The 24,897-nt window shown below is 51.5% G+C and overlaps 1 protein-coding gene across 7 annotated transcripts in view; it reads left to right on the top strand.

Moving 5' to 3' along the window:
* The window catches only part of eps8l1b (EPS8 signaling adaptor L1b), a 35,371-nt gene extending 13,248 nt beyond the window's left edge, over positions 1–22,123 (top strand). For 6 of the 7 annotated variants that reach the window (XM_069191805.1, XM_069191801.1, XM_069191804.1 and 3 more), the window contains 16 exons: positions 455–601; positions 1,371–1,450; positions 4,787–4,932; positions 5,582–5,637; positions 5,731–5,857; positions 10,554–10,642; positions 11,487–11,561; positions 12,765–12,913; positions 14,101–14,242; positions 15,267–15,322; positions 15,913–16,018; positions 17,617–17,760; positions 18,643–18,793; positions 20,657–20,822; positions 20,992–21,124; positions 21,550–22,123. In XM_069191805.1, the coding sequence (XP_069047906.1) occupies positions 455–601; positions 1,371–1,450; positions 4,787–4,932; positions 5,582–5,637; positions 5,731–5,857; positions 10,554–10,642; positions 11,487–11,561; positions 12,765–12,913; positions 14,101–14,242; positions 15,267–15,322; positions 15,913–16,018; positions 17,617–17,760; positions 18,643–18,793; positions 20,657–20,822; positions 20,992–21,124; positions 21,550–21,636 (1,854 nt within the window). In that variant the 3' untranslated portion in view covers positions 21,637–22,123. The remainder of the gene's footprint in view (positions 1–454; positions 602–1,370; positions 1,451–4,786; positions 4,933–5,581; positions 5,638–5,730; positions 5,858–10,553; positions 10,643–11,486; positions 11,562–12,764; positions 12,914–14,100; positions 14,243–15,266; positions 15,323–15,912; positions 16,019–17,616; positions 17,761–18,642; positions 18,794–20,656; positions 20,823–20,991; positions 21,125–21,549) is intronic. The other variant, XM_069191803.1, reaches the window with a different exon arrangement.
* The last annotated feature ends 2,774 nt before the right edge of the window (positions 22,124–24,897 follow it).

Here is a 24,897-nt window from a genome sequence, read left to right as displayed (position 1 = left end):
TGTCTGTACTCGCACACTGCTCTGTCTGTACTCACACGCTACACTGAGTCTGTACTCACACACTGCGCTGTCTGTACTCGCACACTGCACTGTCTGTACTCACACACTGCACTGTCTGTACTCACACACTGCATTGTGTCTTACTCACACACTGCTCTGTCTGTACTCACATGCTACACTGAGTCTGTACTCACACACTGCACTGTCTGTACTCGCACACTGCACTGTCTGTACTCACATGCTACACTTAGTCTACAGTAACAGGCTGTCCTGTGTCTGTACTCACACACTGCACTGTGTCTACAGTAACAGACTGTCCTGTGTCTGTACTCACACACTGCACTGTGTCTACAGTAACAGGCTGTCCTGTGTCTGTACTCACACACTGCACTGTGTTACTGAAACAGGCTGTCCTGTGTCTGTACTCACACACTGCACTGTGTTACTGAAACAGGATGAACTGGAGGAGTACCTGCTGCCCTCTATCCTTCGCTGTGAAGCCCTGTCATCAGAGACCTACCCCTCCCTCCTACTCCTGGTCTGTAAGGACAGCTCCCAGAAAAAGCCTGACATCCACTTCTTCAGCTGTGAGCACGTGAAGGTGAGAGTGTCAGCATGTCTGTCCTCAACAGACCACAGTGTCTGTCTCTCTGTCTGTCCTCAACAGACCACAGTGTCTGTCTCTCTGTCTGTCCTCAACAGACAGTGTCTGTCTTTCTCTCTGCATATGTCCTCAACAGTACAGTGTCTGTCTGCCCTCAACAGTACAGGGTGTCTGTCTCTCTGTCTGTCCTCAACAGTACAGAGTGTCTGTCTGTCTCTCCGTGTCTGTCCACAACAGTACAGAGTGTCTGTCTCTCTGTCTGTCCTCAACAGTACAGAGTGTCTGTCTGTCTCTCTGTGTCTGTCCTCCACAGACCACAGTGTCCGTCTGTCCTCCACAGACCACAGTGTCTGTCTGTCCTCAAAAGTACAGAGTGTCTGTCTGTCTTCAACAGTACAGAGGGTCTGTCTGTCTTCAACATTAGGAAGTGTCTCTGTGTTTCTCTGTCTGTCCTCAACAATACACAGTGTCTGTCTCTCTGTCCTGTATAGTAAAGAGTGTCTGTCTGTACTTTAATGCTTCGAGTCTGTTGGTCTGTACTTCTGTCAGTGTGTTAGAGTGTCTGTCCTGGACTGTGTGTCTGTCAGTGTGTTAGAGTGTCTGTCCTGGACTGTGTGTCTGTCAGTGTGTTAGAGTGTCTGTCCTGGACTGTGTGTCTGTCAGTGTGTTAGAGTGTCTGTCCTGGACCGTGTGTCTGTCAGTGTGTTAGAGTGTCTGTCCTATAGAGTATACTTTCTCATGGACATTTAATTTAATGTGTCCACAGGCAGAGCTCATTGAGGATGACATACTGAGTGCAATATCGGATTATACAACTAAAAGCAACAGAAGACCTGAGGCACTGAGGTACAGTGAGGACGATTAATATCCTGACTGGACACTGCACTGAGAGAGAGAGGGGTTAATACAGACACACTGACTGGACACTCCAGTACATTAACACTGCACTGAGAGAGAGAGGGGTTAATACAGACACACTGTCTGGACACTCCAGTACATTAACACTGCACTGAGAGAGAGAGGGGTTAATACAGACACACTGACTGGACACTCCAGTACATTAACACTGCACTGAGAGAGAGGGGTTAATACAGACATACTGACTGGACACTCCAGTACATGAACACTGCACTGAGAGAGAGAGAGGGGTTAATACAGACACACTGACTGGACACTCCAGTACATTAACACTGCACTGAGAGAGAGGGGTTAATACAGACACACTGACTGGACACTCCAGTACATTAACACTGCACTGAGAGAGAGAGGGGTTCATACAGACACACTGACTGGACACTCCAGTACATTAACACTGCACTGAGAGAGAGAGGGGTTAATACACACACACTGACTGGACACTCCAGTACATTAACACTGCACTGAGAGAGAGGGGTTAATACAGACACACTGACTGGACACTCCAGTACATTAACACTGCACTGAGAGAGAAAAAGAGAAAGAGAGGAAACTCTGGTTTGTCTAGTACTGCATACTTCATGGAGGTGTGACTGTGAATTGATGTTTTTCCTAAACACTAGTAGTTTGTATTTATACTGAGAGTGCAACTAAGAGGTTGTATAGTTCAAAGAAAAATACCAAACAATGTATGCAGGGCTACTTAATAATCCACAGAAGAGAGCAATAAAATATTGGCTACACCTAAAAATAGAGACCAGAACTCTAACTACCACATGACCCTGCTGAGCCCAGAACCGAGCCCAGAACCGAGCCTAGAGAAGAGCCCCTCAGCCAGCTGGTCCTGAGGCTCACTGACACCAACCAGCCTCAGGACAGCGCAGCTACAGCAACACAAGACACACAACACTGCCTCACTCACTGACAAACACACACACACACACACACACAAGAGCTGAGCCCAGAGATGACCCTGAGGCTCACTGACACCAACCAGCCTCAGGACAGCGCAGCTACAGCAACACAAGACACACAACACTGCCTCACACACTGAGGCACACACACAAGAGCTGAGCCTAGAGATGACCCTGAGGCTCACTGACACCAACCAGCCTCAGGACAGCGCAGCTACAGCAACACAAGACACACAACACTGCCTCACTCACTGACACACACACAGAAGAACTGAGCAAAGAGATGACCCTGAGGTTCACTGACACCAACCAGCCTCAGGACAGCACAGCTACAACAACACAAGACACACAACACTGCCTCACTCACTGATGCACACACACAAGAGCTGAGCCTAGAGATGACTCTGAGGCTCACTGACACCAACCAGCCTCAGGACAGCAGAGCTACAGCAACACAAGACACACAACACTGCCTCACTCACTGACACCAACCAGCTTCAGGACAGTAGAGCTACAGCAACATAAATCAATGTCAACCAAATCACAACACGCGCAACACAACACTACCTGACTCATACACACAAGCACAGCACATACTGGAGAGCTATAGGACCAAAAGAAAAACCAGACACTATAGACCATGACAGAGGAACACCCAGGGAGAAAAACCAGAGACAAACCTTCACCCATAAAATAGCAAATCCAGTCCCAGAACTCCCACACCTGCCAGAATCGGAACAGCTCCCAATCCCACTGGGGCAGGAAAGTCAACAGAGCTGCAGCCTCCTGTGTGATCTCCTGTCACAGAGAATGACCTGTGTCAAGAACAAGAGCAAGAATCACAGTCACAGTCAGTGTAGGGTCACAGGCAGAATCAAAGTCACAGGCATAGTGTAGAGTCAGAGAGTCAGAGTGTAGTGTCACAGTCAGAATCACAGTCACAGTCAGGGTGTAGAGTCACAGTCAGAATCACAGTCATAGTGTAGAGTCACAGTGTCATAGTGTAGAGTCACAAAGTCATAGTGTAGAGTCACAGTCAGAGTATAGAGTCACAGTCAGAGTGTAGAGTCACAGTCGGAATCACAGTCACAGGCATAGTGTAGAGTCACAGTCAGAATCACAGTCGCAGTCAGTGTAGAGTCACAGTCAGAATCACAGTCACAGGCATAGTGTAGAGTCAGAGAGTCAGAGTGTAGTGTCACAGTCAGAATCACAGTCACAGTCAGGGTGTAGAGTCACAGTCAGAATCACAGTCATAGTGTAGAGTCACAGTGTCATAGTGTAGAGTCACAGTCACAGAGTGTAGAGTCACAGTCAGAGTGTAGAGTCACAGTCAGAGTTTAGAGTCACAGTGTCAGAGTTTAGAGTCACAGAGTCAGAGTTTAGAGTCACAATCAGAGTATAGAGTCACAGTCAGAATGTAGAGTCACAGTGTCAGAGTATAGAGTCACAGTCAGAGTGTAGAGTCACAGTGTCAGAGTTTAGAGTCACAGTGTCAGAGTTTAGAGTCACAGTCAGAGTTTAGAGTCACAGTGTCAGAGTGTAGAGTCACAGTCAGAGTGTAGAGTCACAGAGTCAGATTTTAGAGTCACAATCAGAGTATAGAGTCACAGTCAGAGTGTAGAGTCACAGTCAGAGTGTAGAGTCACAGTGTCAGAGTGTTGAGTCACAGTCAGCGTGTAGAGTCACAGAGTCAGATTTTAGAGTCACAATCAGAGTATAGAGTCACAGTCAGAGTGTAGAGTCACAGTCAGAATGTAGAGTCACAGTGTCAGAGTATAGAGTCACAGTCAGAGTGTAGAGTCACAGTCAGAGTTTAGAGTCACAGTGTCAGAGTGTAGAGTCACAGTCAGAGTTTAGAGTCACAGTCAGAGTGTAGAGTCACAGTCACAGAGTCAGAGTGTAGAGTCACAGTCACAGTGTAGAGTCAGAGTCACAGTCACAGTCAGAGTGTAGAGTCACAGTCAGATGCGCACACACACTGACACAGACCCAGACACAGACTTCATAGAACTGCAGCTGTGCAGCATGTGACCTCCTGTCACCACCTGATGAACAGGGAGTGAGCCTCTCAGTTGATCCCATTAGTTGTTATTGAAGTTTCTCGATTATTCTGTATGCACAGACCTGTGTAGATGACTCATGTGCTGCGCGTGACAGTATCAGGTGTCTTGTGCTTGTGCTGTACCACGAAGAGCGCTGCGTGTCTCCAGCAGTTTGTGCGTGCCCTTCGAGACAGGAAGCCCTGCTTTGGAGGATGCACAGGGCGAGACGCTGCTGTACAGCATCATCTGCACAGGTCAGCAGGCTGCTCACCCTCACTCCTCCTGTGCCTCTCTCTCTCGCGCCTCAGGAACAACCAGGCCCAGATGAAGCAGCAATCCCAGTCACCTCAACAGCCAGCCACCCACCTCCCAAATACTGCCAAGGCCTCACTGCCCCTCCCTAATTCCCCCAGACCCCCCGCGCCCAACGCTCCGCCTTATCCTGGACACAGAGGTATGGGTCTGTATTAATCTCTCTGTGTGTGTGTGGTGTGTCTCTAGGGTCTATATTAGGGTCTGTATTAATCTGTGTGTGTGTGAGGTGTGTCTCTAGGGTCTATATTAGGGTCTTTATTAATCTCTGTGTGTGTGAAGTGTGTCTCTAGGGTCTATATTAGGGTCTGTATTAATCTCTTTGTGTATAAGGTGTGTTTCGAAGGTCTATATTAGGGTCTATATTAATCTGTGTGTGAGAGGTGTGTCTCTAGGGTCTATATTAGGGTCTGTATTAATCTGTGTGTGTGAGGTGTGTCTCTAGGGTCTATATTAGGGTCTGTATTAATCTCTGTGTGTGAGGTGTGTCTCTAGGGTTTATATTAGGGTCTTTATTAATCTCTGTGTGTGAGGTGTGTCTCTAGGGTCTATATTAGGATCTGTATTAATCTCTGTGTGTGTGAGGTGTGTCTCTAGGGTCTGTATTAGGGTCTGTATTAATCTCTCTGTGTGTGTGAGATGTGTCTCTAGGGTCTATATTAGGGTCTGTATTAATCTCTCTCTGTGTGTGAGGTGTGTCTGTAGGGTCTATATTAAGGTCTATATCTCTGTGTGTGAGGTGTGTCTCTAGGGTCTATATTAGGGTCTGGTAATTATTTTCTCTCTCTAAGTGAATGGCTCAGTGAGGAAACAGCAAGACATGGCCCTCAGAGCTCAAAGAGAAGTGGTGAGTTGACTCATTTCCAACTCTATTTTGATCTTTCTTGCCCTTACACCTTAAGTGTGCTGTGTATTTTATGCTGATTCTTGCATTTTGCAGAACATACTGAATCACTGCTTCGATGACATCGAGCTGTTCATGGGGAAGCTGCAGAAGTCTTCTGAAGCTTTCAAAGTCCTGAGTCAGCGCAAGAAGTCTAAGAAAAACAGGAAGAAAGAGGTTGGAGGTGAGTGAGGCTTAGAACAATTAATTAACACTCCAGTACATGAACACTGCACTGAGAGAGAGAGGGGTTCATACAGACACACTGACTGGACACTCCAGTACATGAACACTGCACTGAGAGAGAGAGGGGTTCATACAGACACACTGACTGGACACTCCAGTACATTAACACTGCACTGAGAGAGAGAGGGGTTCATACAGACACACTGACTGGACACTCCAGTACATTAACACTGCACTGAGAGAGAGAGAGGTTCATACAGACACACTGACTGGACACTCCAGTACATTAACACTGCACTGAGAGAGAGAGGGGTTCATACACACACTGACTGGACACTCCAGTACATGAACACTGCACTGAGAGAGAGAGGGGTTCATACAGACACACTGACTGGACACTCCAGTACATTAACACTGCACTGAGAGAGAGAGGGGTTCATACAGACACACTGACTGGACACTCCAGTACAGTAACACTGCACTGAGAGAGAGAGGGGTTCATACAGACACACTGACTGGACACTCCAGTACATTAACACTGCACTGAGAGAGAGAGGGGTTCATACACACACACTGACTGGACACTCCAGTACATTAACACTGCACTGAGAGAGAGAGGGGTTAATACAGACACACTGACTGGACACTCCAGTACATTAACACTGCACTGAGAGAGAGAGGGGTTCATACAGACACACTGACTGGACACTCCAGTACATTAACACTGCACTGAGAGAGAGAGGGGTTCATACAGACACACTGACTGGACACTCCAGTACATTAACACTGCACTGAGAGAGAGAGGGGTTCATACAGACACACTGACTGGACACTCCAGTACATTAACACTGCACTGAGAGAGAGGGGTTCATACAGACACACTGACTGGACACTCCAGTACATTAACACTGCACTGAGAGAGAGAGGGGTTAATACAGACACACTGACTGGACACTCCAGTACATGAACACAGCACTGAGAGAGAGAGAGGGGTTAATACACACACACTGACTGGACACTCCAGTACATTAACACTGCACTGAGAGAGAGAGGGGTTAATACAGACACACTGACTGGACACTCCAGTACATTAACACTGCACTGAGAGAGAGAGAGGGGTTAATACAGACACACTGACTGGACACTCCAATACATTAACACTGCACTGAGAGAGAGAGGGGTTCATACAGACACACCGACTGGACACTCCAGTACATTAACACAGCCTGAGGAACAGTGAGTCCGTCTCCCAATAATGCTCCAGCTGCCTACAGTATGTCAATATTATATAATATGTCTTTGTTGTAAATGTCTGTAACACGTCTGTAGATTTTATTTTACTTCTATTTTTTGTTTTGTTCTATGTTAATTTTATTATTTTTATTTGCTTTGGCAACACTGATTGTACCCATCGGTCATGCTAATAAAGCACCTTGAATTGAATTGAATTGAGTAAGAGAGAGGGGACAGGGGGTCAGTGGAGAGAGTAAGAGAGGGGACAGGGGGTCAGTGGAGAGAGAGTAAGAGAGAGGGGACGGGGGGTCAGTGGAGAGAGAGTAAGAGAGAGGGGACGGGGGGTCAGTGGAGAGAGAGTAAGAGAGAGGGGACAGGGGGTCAGTGGAGAGAGAGTAAGAGAGAGGGGACAGGGGGTCAGTGGAGAGAGAGAGAGAGAGAGGGGACAGGGGGTCAGTGGAGAGAGAGCAGAGAGAGGGGACAGGGGGTCAGTGGAGAGAGAGTAAGAGAGAGGGGACGGGGGGTCAGTGGAGAGAGAGTAAGAGAGAGGGGACGGGGGGTCAGTGGAGAGAGAGTAAGAGAGGGGACAGGGGGTCAGTGGAGAGAGAGTAAGAGAGAGGGGACAGGGGGTCAGTGGAGAGAGAGTAAGAGAGAGGGGACAGGGGGTCAGTGGAGAGAGAGTAAGAGAGAGGGGACAGGGGGTCAGTGGAGAGAGAGCAGAGAGAGGGGACGGGGTCAGTGGAGAGAGAGCAGAGAGAGGGGACAGGGGGTCAGTGGAGAGAGAGCAGAGAGAGGGGACAGGGGGTCAGTGGAGAGAGAGTAAGAGAGAGGGGACAGGGGGTCAGTGGAGAGAGAGTAAGAGAGAGGGGACAGGGGGTCAGTGGAGAGAGAGTAAGAGAGAGGGGACGGGGGGTCAGTGGAGAGAGAGTAAGAGAGAGGGGACGGGGGGTCAGTGGAGAGAGAGCAGAGAGAGGGGACAGGGGGTCAGTGGAGAGAGAGTAAGAGAGAGGGGACGGGGGGTCAGTGGAGAGAGAGTAAGAGAGAGGGGACGGGGGGTCAGTGGAGAGAGAGTAAGAGAGAGGGGACGGGGGGTCAGTGGAGAGAGAGCAGAGAGAGGGGACAGGGGGTCAGTGGAGAGAGAGTAAGAGAGAGGGGACGGGGGGTCAGTGGAGAGAGAGTAAGAGAGAGGGGACGGGGGGTCAGTGGAGAGAGAGCAGAGAGAGGGGACAGGGGGTCAGTGGAGAGAGAGTAAGAGAGAGGGGACGGGGGGTCAGTGGAGAGAGAGTAAGAGAGAGGGGACGGGGGGTCAGTGGAGAGAGAGCAGAGAGAGGGGACAGGGGGTCAGTGGAGAGAGAGTAAGAGGGGACAGGGGACAGGGGGTCAGTGGAAAGAGAGTAAGAGAGAGGGGACAGGGGGTCAGTGGAGAGAGAGCAGAGAGAGGGGACAGGGGGTCAGTGGAGAGAGAGTAAGAGAGAGGGGACGGGGGGTCAGTGGAGAGAGAGTAAGAGAGAGGGGACGGGGGGTCAGTGGAGAGAGAGTAAGAGAGAGGGGACAGGGGGTCAGTGGAGAGAGAGCAGAGAGAGGGGACAGGGGGTCAGTGGAGAGAGAGTAAGAGAGAGGGGACGGGGGGTCAGTGGAGAGAGAGCAGAGAGAGGGGACAGGGGGTCAGTGGAGAGAGAGTAAGAGAGAGGGGACGGGGGGTCAGTGGAGAGAGAGTAAGAGAGAGGGGACGGGGGGTCAGTGGAGAGAGAGTAAGAGAGAGGGGACGGGGGGTCAGTGGAGAGAGAGCAGAGAGAGGGGACAGGGGGTCAGTGGAGAGAGAGTAAGAGAGAGGGGACGGGGGGTCAGTGGAGAGAGAGTAAGAGAGAGGGGACGGGGGGTCAGTGGAGAGAGAGCAGAGAGAGGGGACAGGGGGTCAGTGGAGAGAGAGTAAGAGAGAGGGGACGGGGGGTCAGTGGAGAGAGAGTAAGAGAGAGGGGACGGGGGGTCAGTGGAGAGAGAGCAGAGAGAGGGGACAGGGGGTCAGTGGAGAGAGAGTAAGAGGGGACAGGGGACAGGGGGTCAGTGGAAAGAGAGTAAGAGAGAGGGGACAGGGGGTCAGTGGAGAGAGAGCAGAGAGAGGGGACAGGGGGTCAGTGGAGAGAGAGTAAGAGAGAGGGGACGGGGGGTCAGTGGAGAGAGAGTAAGAGAGAGGGGACGGGGGGTCAGTGGAGAGAGAGTAAGAGAGAGGGGACGGGGGGTCAGTGGAGAGAGAGCAGAGAGAGGGGACAGGGGGTCAGTGGAGAGAGAGTAAGAGAGAGGGGACGGGGGGTCAGTGGAGAGAGAGTAAGAGAGAGGGGACGGGGGGTCAGTGGAGAGAGAGCAGAGAGAGGGGACAGGGGGTCAGTGGAGAGAGAGTAAGAGAGAGGGGACGGGGGGTCAGTGGAGAGAGAGTAAGAGAGAGGGGACAGGGGGTCAGTGGAGAGAGAGTAAGAGAGGGGACAGGGGGTCAGTGGAAAGAGAGTAAGAGAGAGGGGACGGGGGGTCAGTGGAGAGAGAGCAGAGAGAGGGGACAGGGGGTCAGTGGAGAGAGAGTAAGAGAGAGAGAGTAAGAGGGGACAGGGGACAGGGGGTCAGTGGAAAGAGAGTAAGAGAGAGGGGACAGGGGGTCAGTGGAGAGAGAGTAAGAGAGAGGGGACAGGGGGTCAGTGGAGAGAGAGTAAGAGAGAGGGGACAGGGGGTCAGTGGAGAGAGAGTAAGAGAGAGGGGACAGGGGGTCAGTGGAGAGAGAGCAGAGAGAGGGGACAGGGGGTCAGTGGAGAGAGAGCAGAGAGAGGGGACAGGGGGTCAGTGGAGAGAGAGTAAGAGAGAGGGGACGGGGGGTCAGTGGAGAGAGAGTAAGAGAGAGGGGACGGGGGGTCAGTGGAGAGAGAGCAGAGAGAGGGGACAGGGGGTCAGTGGAGAGAGAGTAAGAGAGAGGGGACGGGGGGTCAGTGGAGAGAGAGCAGAGAGAGGGGACAGGGGGTCAGTGGAGAGAGAGTAAGAGAGAGGGGACAGGGGGTCAGTGGAGAGAGAGCAGAGAGAGGGGACAGGGGGTCAGTGGAGAGAGAGTAAGAGAGAGGGGACGGGGGGTCAGTGGAGAGAGAGTAAGAGAGAGGGGACGGGGGGTCAGTGGAGAGAGAGTAAGAGAGGGGACGGGGGGTCAGTGGAGAGAGAGTAAGAGACCCCTACAGTATATGTCAGTATTTTATAATATGTCTTTGTTGTAAATGTCTGTAACGTCTGTAGATTTTATTTTACTTCTATTTTTTGTTTTGTTCTATGTTAATTTTATTATTTTTATTTGCTTTGGCAACACTGATTGTACCCATCGGTCATGCTAATAAAGCACCTTGAATTGAATTGAATTGAATTGAGAGGGGTTAATACAGACACACTGTGTTTGGGTTGTGAGCTGTGCTGTGTTTGTGTTGCCCTTGCAGAGGGACTGCTGACGATTCGGGCACGCCCTCCCTCGGAGGAGGAGTTCCTCGACGTCTTCCAGAAAATCAAATACTCCTTCTGTCTCCTGGTGAGCGAGACTGCAGGCTGGACGGCCGAGATCCGGGCCTCTCCACTCCTGTCCGGGAAGAGGAATGGGAAGGCTTGCTTACGGACTGGGCTGTAAAGGAATCGAGTGGGGATGGGCTGGGATGGAAGGGAATACTCCAGGGAATGAAGATGCTCTTGTCCGTGCTAAAAAGGAGATCAGGATGTGACAGGGAACGGGTTCAATTTTTATTAAACGAGAGGTGGAGCGCACTGTCCCATAATCCTTTGGGAATTTCCCAGAAAGCACTGAACTATGAAGGAATAGACCAGGAAGAGAGAGGACCGTCACTGGGATATAACCACAAATTGTTAGACTTTAACTGAACGTGGCTGTATAAGATCACTCTATTGGCCAGACTTGCATGAGGAATGTGTCTTTTCTCAGACCCCAGCTTGCTCTCCAGGAGACACACAGACAGGGAGAGAGAAGCTGGGGGTCAGAGCGCAGGGTCGGCCATTTATACGGCACCCCTGGAGCAGCTGGGGTGAAGGGCCTCACTCAGGGGCCCAACTGAGTAGGATTTCTCCATGGGATTCGAACCGGCAACCTCCCAGCCAAGGCGCAGGTCCTGAGCCACAGCACCACCTCCCTGCCCCGTATTCCAATGTGAATAGGCTGGGCAGGCAATATTGCATTGTATTGGACTGCATTAGCCTAGCCTGGGGTATGATTGGAATCGCTGTATGACTCCAGCTGGTTATATCATGCAGTGTGCCAGTAAAGTACCGCCCGGCTGTTTTGCTGTGCACCGAATGAACCAAAGAATGACATCTTAGTTACTGGTGCGTACTAATCAATGCCCTGGTTTGTCTCTGGTGCTCAGGCAAGACTGAAGCCTTACATTGTGAATCCCACCTCTGAGGAACTTCTGCACTTCCTCTTCAAGCCCCTGGAGCTGGTGAGATTTGCTCATTCGTTCTTCACTAGTAGGTGCGAGTGGTAGCACGGTGCTCTTCAGTCAATGACACATGGAGATTAATGCGTGCAGCACAGTGGTGTAGGAGTCGGCATTGCTGCCTTGCAGCGCTGGGGCCCTGGGTTCGATTCCTAGGGGTGCTGTCTGTGTGGAGTTTGCATGTTCTCCCTGTTGTTGGTGTTGGGTTTCCTCTGGGTGCTCTGGTTTTCTCCCATAGTGTGTGTGTGTGTGTGTGTGTGTGTGTCCTGTGATGGACTGGCCCTGGTGTGAGTGTGTGAGTGTGTGTGTCTGTGTGTGTGTGTCCTGTGATGGACTGGCCCTGGTGTGAGTGTGAGTGTGAGTGTGAGTGTGAGTGTGAGTGTGAGTGTGTGTGTGTGTGTGTCCTGTGATGGGACTGGCCCTGGAGTGAGTGTGTGTGTGTGTCCTGTGATGGACTGGCCCTTGTGTGAGTGTGTGTGAGTGTGTGTGTGTCTTGTGATGGACTGTCCCTGCTGTGAGTGTGTGTGTGTGTGTCCTGTGATTAACTTGCCCTGGTGTGAGTGTGTGTGTGAGTGTCTGTCCTGTGATGGACTGGCCCTGGTGTGAGTGTGTCTGTGTGTGTCCTGTGATGGACAGACCCCGGTGTGTGTGTGTGTCTGTGTGTGTCCTGTGATGGACTGGCCCTGGTGTGAGTGTGTGTGTGTGTGTGTGTCCTGTGATGGACTGGCCCTGGTGTGAGTGTATGTGTGTGTGTCCTGTGATGGACTGGCCCTGGTGTGAGTGTGTGTGTGTGTGTGTCCTGTGATGGACTGGTGTCCTGTCCAGGGTGTACCCTGCCTTGTGCCCATTGCTCGCTGGGATAGACTCCAGCTCCCCTGTGACCCTGTACTGGATGAAGTGGTCAGAAAATGGGTAGATAGATAAAGAACATATCTATCATAATGACATTTCCATTAAAATGGATAGATGGATAAAGAACATATCTATCATAATGACCATTTCCATTTCCATTCAGGGAAGGTTCCCTGGCCTGTTCATACTCCTCATACTCCTCCAATATTGATCAAACTGCCCTCATGTAGGTGTTTAACTCTGAACCGCAGTTCTACCGCTGTGCCTGCACAGACTGAGGGGGCGCTCTTTCTAACGGCCTCGTTCAGTGTTCTCATGCATGGATTGGTAACATCAGTGTGTTTGCTGCCTCAGCTGGTGAAAACGACGGGCGGCCCCTCGATGGCGGCAGGGGTGTCCAGCCCCGCGATGACCACTGAGGCGGTCACTCTGCTGCAGGACAACCTCCTGGGCACTGAGAAACAACTGTGGACTGGGCTGGGCACCAACTGGACGAGGTCACGGTAGGTTCACTCAGTGTCCTCTCTCTCTCTCTCTCTCTCTCTCTCTCTCTCTCTCAGTGCAGTGTTAATGTACTGGAGTGTCCAGTCAGTGTGTCTGTATGAACCCCTCTCTCTCTCTCAGTGCAGTGTTAATGTACTGGAGTGTCCAGTCAGTGTGTCTGTATGAACCCCTCTCTCTCTCAGTGCAGTGTTAATGTACTGGAGTGTCCAGTCAGTGTGCCTGTATTAACCCCTCTCTCTCAGTGCAGTGTTAATGTACTGGAGTGTCCAGTCAGTGTGTCTGTATGAACCCCTCTCTCTCTCAGTGCAGTGTTAATGTACTGGGGTGTCCAGTCAGTGTGTCTGTATTAACCCCTCTCTCTCTCAGTGCAGTGTTAATGTACTGGAGTGTCCAGTCAGTGTGTCTGTATGAACCCCTCTCTCACTCAGTGCAGTGTTAATGTACTGGAGTGTCCAGTCAGTGTGTGTGTATGAACCCCTCTCTCTCTCAGTGCAGTGTTAATGTACTGGAGTGTCTAGTCAGTGTGTCTGTATGAACCCCTCTCTCTCTCTCAGTGCAGTGTTAATGTACTGGAGTGTCCAGTCAGTGTGTGTGTATGAACCCCTCTCTCTCTCAGTGCAGTGTTAATGTACTGGAGTGTCTAGTCAGTGTGTCTGTATGAACCCCTCTCTCTCTCAGTGCAGTGTTAATGTACTGGAGTGTCCAGTCAGTGTGTCTGTATGAACCCCTCTCTCTCTCAGTGCAGTGTTAATGTACTGGAGTGTCTAGTCAGTGTGTCTGTATGAACCCCTCTCTCTCTCAGTGCAGTGTTAATGTACTGGAGTGTCTAGTCAGTGTGTCTGTATGAACCCCTCTCTCTCTCAGTGCAGTGTTAATGTACTGGAGTGTCCAGTCAGTGTGTCTGTATTAACCCCTCTCTCTCTCAGTGCAGTGTTAATGTACTGGAGTGTCCAGTCAGTGTGTCTGTATGAACCCCTCTCTCTCAGTGCAGTGTTCATGTACTGGAGTGTCCAGTCAGTGTGTCTGTATGAACCCCTCTCTCTCAGTGCAGTGTTAATGTACTGGAGTGTCCAGTCAGTGTGTCTGTATGAACCCCTCTCTCTCTCAGTGCAGTGTTAATGTACTGGAGTGTCCAGTCAATGTGTCTGTATTAACCCCTCTCTCTCTGTCACTGTATTTCCTTCAGCTCTCAGCTCCCAGGAGTCTCCATCAACCCCTATTCTCCCCAGTTCCTGTCTGGCTGGGAGCCGGAGAACTTTGACCCGGATGCCCAGCTGTTGGGAGACCCTGTGGAGCTGCAGCACAAGGAGGAGAGCCTGAGGGAGCAGGTAGAGACTGACCCACTGTCGAGCGTGGCCGAACCCGTTCCTCAAGGGCAGCGTGCCCCAGTGCCCCGGTCAGCACTGAGCTCTTTACTGCCTGACCATCACAGCCGTCACACAGTGCGACACGCGATTCATTTGTCCCGGAGAAACCATGTGACACACCGTCCCTCCGTTTCCTAATGGCTGTGTCCAGTACAGGGTCACAGGGCAGCTGGAGTCTATCCCAGCAAGCAAAGGGCACAAGGCAGGGTACACCCTGGACAGGACACCAGTCCATCACAGGACACACACGCACACTCACACCAGGGCCAGTCCATCACAGGACACACACGCACACTCACACCAGGGCCAGTCCATCACAGGACACACACACTCACACTCATACCAGGGACAGTCCATCACAGGACACACACACACACACACACACCAGGGCCAGTCCATCACAGGACACACACACACACACACACACACACACACACACACACACACACACACACACACACACACACACACACCAGGGACAGTCCATCACAGGACACACACACACACACACACACACACACACACACACACTCACACCAGGGCCAATCCATCACAGGACACACACACACACACACACACACACACTCACACCAGGGCCAGTCCATCACAAGACACACACACACACACCAGGGGCCAATCCATCACAAGACACACACACACACACTCACACCAGGGCCAGTCCATCACAGGACACACACACACACACACACACACCAGGGCCAATCTGCCCAGAAGCCAACTAACCCACCAGCACGTCTCTGGCCTGTAGAAGGAAACCCACACAAGCACATGCAGACTCCACACAGACAGCCCCCCAGGCCCGGCACTGAACACAGCAGTGCTGACTGCTGCACCACCCTGCCGCCCGGCTCGGGCCCCCATGGGGTCCTATTCGAGCCCCGCGAGCCCGAGGGCAGGAAAGTCTCCCTGCGGGCGTCCTGAAGGCGGAGTCTTTAACGCCCTGTGTCCCGTCTCTCTCTGCCAGCAGCCTGCAGCTCCCCCAGCGGCCCAGAAACACGCCCCCCCGCCCAGCGACGAGCGGTAAGAGACACCGCAGCGCCGAGCAGCTTCATGGCCGCTGGTGGAACCAGCAGACACGGGCAGCTGTGACGGGGGTGGGGGTGACAAACCGAGTTCAGCCACCAGAGGGCGCTGTTGAGACACGCCCACAACAGGAAAGACCTGATCCACACAGGAGGCGTTCAGGGAGCTGGCAGCTCCTGTATGAAGCCAGATCTCTATACAGTAAATACTCCGTGAGGACAGAAGGAAGTTTTCCGTCTCTATTTAGACTCCTTTATAACGGACAATTTTAGGTGCAGATTTCGTTTGCCACACTACCAACGCAGTGGGATCTGTTACACACCCCTGTAGGGGTATGGAAACGATTGAGGCACCAGGTTAGCTGTCACAGCTGTGAAAAAACTGGTTGATTTTGACCTTGTATGTGCAGCAGGCAGGGGTGGGGGGGATCATCAGGCAGCGAAAATCCAACAAGACTGGCAGACTCATTGACGTTCATACCCATGGTGCCCGGCGGCGGGGCGCTCTTAAACCCCACGGCGTTCCTCTCTGCTTCTGTGTTAATTTCTTTCTCTCTCTCTGTGTGTGTGCTGCTCCTTCTCTCCCAGGGACGGCCTCAGTCATTCAGAGGAAGGCCAACTGTATTGCTGCAGCTACGATTTTGTGGCCAGAAACAGCAGTGAGCTGTCTGTCCTGCAGGGGGAGACGCTGGAGGTAATGTTCGCTCTGTAAATAAGGAAACGGTCCCCTGTCAGTGTTCTGCTGAACTGCTTTGTCTATCCCGGACTGTCTCACCGGCGATAATGTACGTCTGTACTGTCCTGAGTGTGTCTGTGTTGTACTGTCTGTGACTGCGGCGAACTGTGTTTCTCAGTCTGTACTGTCTTTCGGGGAGTGCACACACTGACTGCGCTGTGCTGTTCGTGTCATAGTGTGCTGCGTGTTCGCTGTATCTGCGCTGTACTCTGTGTGTCAGTGCTGTGAGTATTTGTGCTGTGTGCTGTACTGTACTCTGTGTGTGTCAGTGCTGTGCTGTACTTTGTGTGTCAGTGCTGTGAGTATCTGTGCTGTGTGCTGTACTGTACTCTGTGTCAGTGCTTTACTGTACTCTGTGTGTCAGTGCTGTGAGTATTTGTGCTGTGTGCTGAACTGTACTCTGTGTGTCAGTGCTGTGAGTATCTGTGCTGTGTGCTGTACTGTACTCTGTGTGTCAGTGCTGTACTGTACTCTGTGTGTCAGTGCTGTGAGTATCTGTGCTGTGTGCTGTACTGTACTCTGTGTGTCAGTGCTGTACTGTATTCTGTGTGTCAGTGCTGTGAGTATCTGTGCTGTGTGCTGTATGGTACTCTGTGTGTCAGTGCTGTGAGTATCTGTGCTGTGTGCTGTACTGTACTCTGTGTGTCAGTGCTGTGAGTATTTGTGCTGTGTGCTGAACTGTACTCTGTGTGTCAGTGCTGTGAGTATCTGTGCTGTGTGCTGTACTGTACTCTGTGTGTCAGTGCTGTACTGTACTCTGTGTGTCAGTGCTGTGAGTATCTGTGCTGTGTGCTGTACTGTACTCTGTGTGTCAGTGCTGTGAGTATCTGTGCTGTGTGCTGTACTGTACTCTGTGTGTCAGTGCTGTACTGTATTCTGTGTGTCAGTGCTGTGAGTATCTGTGCTGTGTGCTGTACTGTACTCTGTGTGTCAGTGCTGTACTGTACTCTGTGTGTCAGTGCTGTGAGTATCTGTGCTGTGTGCTGTATGGTACTCTGTGTGTCAGTGCTGTGAGTATCTGTGCTGTGTGCTGTACTGTACTCTGTGTGTCAGTGCTGTACTGTACTCTGTGTGTCAGTGCTGTGAGTATCTGTGCTGTGTGCTGTACTGTACTCTGTGTGTCAGTGCTGTGAGTATCTGTGCTGTGTGCTGTACGGTACTCTGTGTGTCTGTACTGTGAGTATCTGTTATGCTATGAGTGTCTGTACAGTGTGAGTTTGTGTGTGTGTCTGTGTGTCTACAGTAGACTGTGTTTCTCAGAGTATATGTCTGTAGTGTCTTTCAGTGAGCACTGTATGCACTGTTAGTGTGAATAGTGTGCAATGTGACTTCTGTGTGTCTGTACTGTGACACACAATGCTGTGCTGTGTGCTGTACTTTAACTATACAGTATGTGTCTGTGCTGTATCTGTGGTATGCTGTGAGTGTCTGTGCTGTACTATGTTTGACTACAGTTAACTGTGCTTATAGTAAATGTCTGTCAGAGAGTGTATTTCTGCTTCAGGAGAGTTTGTGAAATCCTTTCTCCTGTCCCCTTACCTGTGTGTCTGTCCCAGGTGGTAGATGCCTCCAAACGCTGGTGGAAATGTCGGAATCGTTTCGATCAGATCGGCTTTGTCCCCTTCAATATCCTCGAGCCCATCTCTGCCCTGAAGGGCAAGACAGACAACTCTGACATACTAAGAAGCGCCAGCAGCAAGGTAACAATTGAAATCTCTTGTGCATGGTGTGTCTCTGGGGTCTACAGTGTGTTAACTGTAATACACCGCCAGTGTAAGGTGCGTCTCTAGGGTCTATATTAGGATCTATATTAATCTGCGTGTGTGTGAGGTGTGTCTCTAGGGTCTATATTAGGGTCTGTATTAATCTCTCTGTGTGTGTGAGGTGTGTCTCTAGGGTCTATATTAGGGTCTGTATAAATCTCTGTGTGTGATGTGTGTCTCTATGGTCTATATTAGGGTCTGTATTAATCTCTGTGTGTGTGAGGTGTGTCTCTAGGGTCTATATTAGGGTCTGTATTAATCTCTGTGTGTTAGGTGTGTCTCTAGGGTCTATGTTACAGTCTGCATGAATCTGTGTGTGTGTGAGGTGTGTCTCTAGGGTCTATATTAGGGTCTGTATAAATCTCTGTGTGTGAGGTGTGTCTCTAGGGTCTATATTAGGGTCTGTATAAATCTCTGTGTGTGAGGTGTGTCTCTAGGGTCTATATTAGGGTCTGTATTAATCTCTCTGTGTGTGTGTGGTGTGTCTCTAGGGTCTATATTAGGGTCTGTATTAATCTCTGTGTGTGAGGTGTGTCTCTAGGGTCTATATTAGGGTCTGTATTAATCTCTGTGTGTGAGGTGTGTCTCTAGGGTCTATATTAGGGTCTGTATTAATCTCTGTGTGTGTGTGAGGTGTGTCTCTAGGGTCTATGTTACAGTCTGCATGAATATGTGTGTGTGTTAATGTGCCTCTAGAGTCTATATTAAGGTGTCTCTATATCTCTATATCAATCTCTCTATTAGTTATTATTTATTATACATACAGACGTCTCTGTGTAGGCACTGTTTTACCCTGCTGTCTCTCTCTCTCTCCTTCAGAAGTCTGCTCTTTTTCCGAATCAGAGACAGACATTCTCCTACGCTCCTCCGAGTCCACCTCCCCTGACCTCCGACCTCGGTGCGAGCCGAGCAGTGAGCTGGCACCCCAGGACCTCCCCACACGCTGGTGCGGACACAGAGAGAGAGAAAGGTAGGAACAGGAAGAGGAAAAGGGAAGGGGGGAAGAACTACAACGCGAGAGTTGGAGAAAGAGGCAGGCCTGCGTTTTTCACTCCCTCGCACTGCCGAAACCTTGATCTCTGTTGATGTCCAGGGAAAACGAATGAAACAGTAAAAGACGTAATACTCTTGGCCATGATTTTAGTTCTGCATGTCCCCTCTGTACGCTTTTCTGTCGTTCGGGATAGTTTAATTCAGAGGTTTAGCAATATTTATCCAGACAAAATTCAGACATAAACTATCGCCCCCTGACTGCAGCTACCAAATGTTGGCTTTCTGGTGTTTGGGATGATCCTGGTGACCCCAGTGTCTGTGGTGATCCTGGTGACCCCAGTGTCTGTGGTGATCCTGGTGACCCCAGTGTCTGTGGTGATCCTAGTGACCACAGTGTCTGTGGTGATCCTGGTGACCCCAGTGTCTGTGGTGATCCTAGTGACCACAGTGTCTGTGGTGATCGTGATGACCCCAGTGTCTGTGGTGATCCTGGTGACCCCAGTGTCTCTAGGGATCCTGGTGACCCCATAGTCTGTGGTGATCCTGGTGATTTAAGTGTCTGTTTAGATCCTGGTGACCCCAGTGTCTGTGGTGATCCTGGTGACCGCAGTGTCTCTGGTGATCATGATGACCACAGCGTCTCTGGTGATCATGATGACCACAGCGTCTCTGGTGATCCTGGTGACCCCAGTGTCTGTGGTGATCCTGGTGACCCCAGTGTCTGTGGTGATCATGATGACCACAGCGTCTCTGGTGATCCTGGTGACCCCAGTGTCTGTGGTGATCCTGGTGACCCCAGTGTCTGTGGTGATCCTGGTGACCGCAGTGTCTGTGGTGATCATGATGACCACAGCGTCTCTGGTGATCATGATGACCACAGCGTCTCTGGTGATCCTGGTGATCGCAGGGTCTGTGGTGATCCTGGTGACCCCAGTGTCTGTGGTGATCATGATGACCACAGCGTCTCTGGTGATCCTGGTGATCGCAGGGTCTGTGGTGATCCTGGTGACCCCAGTGTCTGTGGTGATCATGATGACCACAGCATCTCTGGTGATCCTGGTGACCCCAGTGTCTGTGGTGATCCTGGTGACCGCAGTGTCTGTGGTGATCATGATGACCACAGCGTCTCTGGTGATCCTGGTGACCCCAGTGTCTGTGGTGACCCTGGTGACCCCAGTGTCTGTGGTGATCATGATGACCACAGCGTCTCTGGTGATCCTGGTGACCCCAGTGTCTCTAGTGATCCTGGTGACCCTGGTGACCCCAGTGTTTCTAGTGATCCTGGTGACCCCAGTGTCTGTGGTGATCCTGGTGACCCCAGTGTCTGTGGTGATTCTGGTGACCCCAGTGTCTCTGGTTGGCCTGGTGACCCCAGTGTCTGTGGTGATTCTGGTGACCCCAGTGTCTCTAGTGATCCTGGTGATCCTGGTGACCCCAGTGTTTCTAGTGATCCTGGTGACCCCAGTGTCTGTGGTGATCCCGGTGACCCCAGTGTCTCTGGTTGGCCTGGTGACCCCAGTGTCTGTGGTGATCCTGGTGATCCCGGTGACCCCAGTGTCTCTGGTTGGCCTGGTGACCCCAGTGTCTGTGGTGATCCCAGTGACCCCAGTGTCTCTGGTTGGCCTGCTGACCCCAGTGAGAGCAGTGGGTCGGAGGTGATAACGATGGCAGTATCAATGTGCTCCTGTCATGAGAGTAGAACCTGCGTACATCTGACGAAAAGAGGAAATTTGAAAGTAGGACAGTTCTTCTGATGGACTCGGTTCCTGTCCTCCCTCTGCCCCCTGTTCCACTCTCCTCTCTCCTGTCTCCGCCCTGTCCTCCTGCCCTCCTCTCCCAGTGATGTTGATGAACGACGAGCTGCTACAGAAGCTGTCCAGCGGGAAGCCCGGCGGCTCACGAGCCCTGGTCATCCCCCGTTCGGCCGACACGTCTGTCCCGCTGGACTACGACTCCCCCCCGGACGAGGTGCGCGAGTGGCTCCACATGAAGGGCTTCGCCAGCCAGTGAGTGACCACTGTCCACCCCTCTCTCTCAGCGCAGTGTTAATGTACTGGAGTGTCCAGTCAGTGTGTCTGTATGAACCCCTCTCTCTCTCAGTGCAGTGTTAATGTACTGGAGTGTCCAGTCAGGGTGTGTGTATTAACCATGTGTATTAACCCCTCTCTCTCTCAGGACAGTACAGAACCTGGGTGTCCTCACAGGTGCTCAGCTCTTCTCTCTCAACAAGGAGGAGCTGCGCTCAGTGTGCCCAGAAGAGGGCGCCAGAGTCTATGGCCAGATTATGGTGCAGAAATCACTACTTGAGGTATCTTTTCAGTGTGTCTGTATTAACCCCCCTCTCTCTCAGTGCAGTGTTCATGTACTGGAGTGTCCAGTCAGTGTGTGTGTATTAACCCCTCTCTCTCTCTCAGTGCAGTGTTAATGTACTGGAGTGTCCAGTCAGTGTGTGTGTATTAACCCCTCTCTCTCTCAGTGCAGTGTTAATGTACTGGAGTGTCCAGTCAGTGTGTCTGTATGAACCCCTCTCTCTCTCAGTGCAGTGTTAATGTACTGGAGTGTCCAGTCAGTCAGTGTGTGTATGAACCCCTCTCTCTCTCAGTGCAGTGTTCATGTACTGGAGTGTCCAGTCAGTGTGTCTGTATGAACCCCTCTCTCTCTCAGTGCAGTGTTAATGTACTGGAGTGTCCAGTCAGTCAGTGTGTGTGTGTATTAACCCCCCTCTCTCTCCAGGACGCTCACAGAGCGACAGAGCTGGAAGCTGTGATGGAGAAGCAGAAGAAGAAAGTGGATTTGAAGCTGGAGAGCAGCACCCTGTGACAGAGCGAGAGAGACAGTCCCAGGACAGGCGTCCACAGGACACACACTGTATATACACACAGGTGTTGTACAGAAACACAACACACACACAGAGCTCTGGGCACCTCCTCACTCTGCTGCACTGACTGCTAACAGCTGCCCCCTGTCCTGAAAGACACCGACATACAACACCAGCATGTAAATTCTACTGACCTCCATGTCAAACTGAATATATATATATAGTATTATACTTCCAGGGATCTATGTAAACCTCTATGTAAATGCTAATCCTATATCAATGGGCTGCCTAATTTGTTCAGCAGTAATTGTTCCTGCGCACAGTCACCATCTGAACAGTTACTGAACATTCCCTCAACGCCGCCAGGGGTAACTGAGATGTTCTGCTGAATAAACTCCTTTAAGGACTCAAAACAGAAATTTGGGGCCTCTTTGTGCTGCATGTCTTATGTAAGTTGTCTAAATACATAATAAACGTAATATAATAGGCTTTCACTTGCAGTTTTTCTGTCAGCACTGTTTTCATATTTTCTCTAGAGAGAGGGGAAGAAGGTATTGGTCACCAGTATCTGAAACAATGTCATTTGCTCGTTTATAACGTCTTCTCCAGGTGTACTGGTCACTGATCTGTCCCAGCGCAGGACACCTGATGACACCTAGAGTCTTTACTGTCTCACTGTCAGAAACGGTGTCTGTCCCCGGAGCACACTGGTGTCTTCTCCAGGTGTACTGGTCACTGATCTGTCCCAGCGCAGGACACCTGATGACACCTGGAGTCTTTACTGTCTCACTGTCAGACACGGTGTCTGTCCCCGGAGCACACTGGTGTCTTCTCCAGGTGTACTGGTCACTGATCTGTCCCAGTGCAGGACACCTGATGACACCTGGAGTCTTTACTGTCTCACTGTCAGACACGGTGTCTGTCCCCGGAGCACACTGGTGTCTTCTCCAGGTGTACTGGTCACTGATCTGTCCCAGCGCAGGACACCTGATGACACCTGGAGTCTTTACTGTCTCACTGTCAGACACGGTGTCTGTCCCCGGAGCACACTGGTGTCTTCTCCAGGTGTACTGGTCACTGATCTGTCCCAGTGCAGGACACCTAATGACACCTGGAGAACTTACTGTCTCACTGTCAGACACGGTGTCTGTCCCCGGAGCACACTGGTGTCTTCTCCAGGTGTACTGGTCACTGATCTGTCCCAGTGCAGGACACCTGATGACACCTGAAGTCCTTACTGTCTCACTGTCAGACACGGTGTCTGTCCCCAGAGCACACACTGGTGTCTTCTCCAGGTGTACTGGTCACTGATCTGTCCCAGTGCAAGCCTGTCTGAGCTCAGCTCGTCCACCTGGAGTCTTTACTGTCTCACTGTCAGACACGGCGTCTGTCCCCGGAGCACACACTGGTGTCTTCTCCAGGTGTACTGGTCACTGATCTGTCCCAGTGCAGGACACCTAATGACACCTGGAGTCTTTACTGTCTCACTGTCAGACACGGCGTCTGTCCCCGGAGCACACTGGTGTCTTCTCCAGGTGTACTGGTCACTGATCTGTCCCAGTGCAGGACACCTGATGACACCTGGAGTCTTTACTGTCTCACTGTCAGACACGGTGTCTGTCCCCAGAGCACACTGGTGTCTTCTCCAGGTGTACTGGTCACTGATCTGTCCCAGTGCAGGACACCTGATGACACCTGGAGTCCTTACTGTCTCACTGTCAGACACGGTGTCTGTCCCCAGAGCACACTGGTGTCTTCTCCAGGTGTACTGGTCACTGATCTATCCCAGTGCAAGCCTGTCTGAGCTCAGCTCGTCCACCTGGAGTCTTTACTGTCTCACTGTCAGACACGGCGTCTGTCCCCGGAGCACACACTGGTGTCTTCTCCAGGTGTACTGGTCACTGATCTGTCCCAGTGCAGGACACCTGATGACACCTGGAGTCTTTACTGTCTCACTGTCAGACACGGTGTCTGTCCCCGGAGCACACACTGGTGTCTTCTCCAGGTGTACTGGTCACTGATCTATCCCAGTCCAAGCCTGTCTGAGCTCAGCTCGTCCACCTGGAGTCTTTACTGTCTCACTGTCAGACACGGTGTCTGTCCCCGGAGCGCACACTGGTGTCTTCTCCAGGTGTACTGGTCACTGATCTGTCCCAGTGCAGGACACCTGATGACACCTGGAGTCTTTACTGTCTCACTGTCAGACATGGTGTCTGTCCCCGGAGCACACACTGGTGTCTTCTCCAGGTGTACTGGTCACTGATCTGTCCCAGTGCAGGACACCTAATGACACCTGGAGTCTTTACTGTCTCACTGTCAGACACGGTGTCTGTCCCCGGAGCACACACTGGTGTCTTCTCCAGGTGTACTGGTCACTGATCTATCCCAGTGCAAGCCTGTCTGAGCTCAGCTCGTCCACCTGGAGTCTTTACTGTCTCACTGTCAGACACGGCCTCTGTCCCCGGAGCGCACACTGGTGTCTTCTCCAGGTGTACTGGTCACTGATCTATCCCAGTGCAAGCCTGTCTGAGCTCAGCTCGTCCACCTGGAGTCTTTACTGTCTCACTGTCAGACACGGCGTCTGTCCCCGGAGCGCACACTGGTGTCTTCTCCAGGTGTACTGGTCACTGATCTGTCCCAGTGCAGGACACCTAATGACACCTGGAGTCTTTACTGTCTCACTGTCAGACACGGCGTCTGTCCCCGGAGCGCACACTGGTGTCTTCTCCAGGTGTACTGGTCACTGATCTGTCCCAGCGCAGGACACCTGATGACACCTGGAGTCTTTACTGTCTCACTGTCAGACACGGTGTCTGTCCCCAGAGCACACTGGTGTCTTCTCCAGGTGTACTGGTCACTGATCTGTCCCAGTGCAGGACACCTGATGACACCTGGAGTCTTTACTGTCTCACTGTCAGACACGGTGTCTGTCCCCAGAGCACACTGGTGTCTTCTCCAGGTGTACTGGTCACTGATCTGTCCCAGTGCAAGCCTGTCTGAGCTCAGCTCGTCCACCTGGAGTCCTTACTGTCTCACTGTCAGACACGGTGTCTGTCCCCGGAGCACACTGGTGTCTTCTCCAGGTGTACTGGTCACTGATCTGTCCCAGTGCAGGACACCTAATGACACCTGGAGTCCTTACTGTCTCACTGTCAGACACGGTGTCTGTCCCCGGAGCACACCGGTGTCTTCTCCAGGTGTACTGGTCACTGATCTGTCCCAGTGCGAGACCCCTGCGGACTCCTGTTAGTCACAGTTATGAT

The sequence above is a fragment of the Lepisosteus oculatus genome, chromosome 7 (genome assembly GCF_040954835.1).
Source record: "Lepisosteus oculatus isolate fLepOcu1 chromosome 7, fLepOcu1.hap2, whole genome shotgun sequence".
Lineage (NCBI taxonomy): Eukaryota > Metazoa > Chordata > Actinopteri > Semionotiformes > Lepisosteidae > Lepisosteus > Lepisosteus oculatus.
Note: the sequence above shows the minus strand (reverse complement) of the source record. Positions and strands in the feature narration are given on the sequence as shown.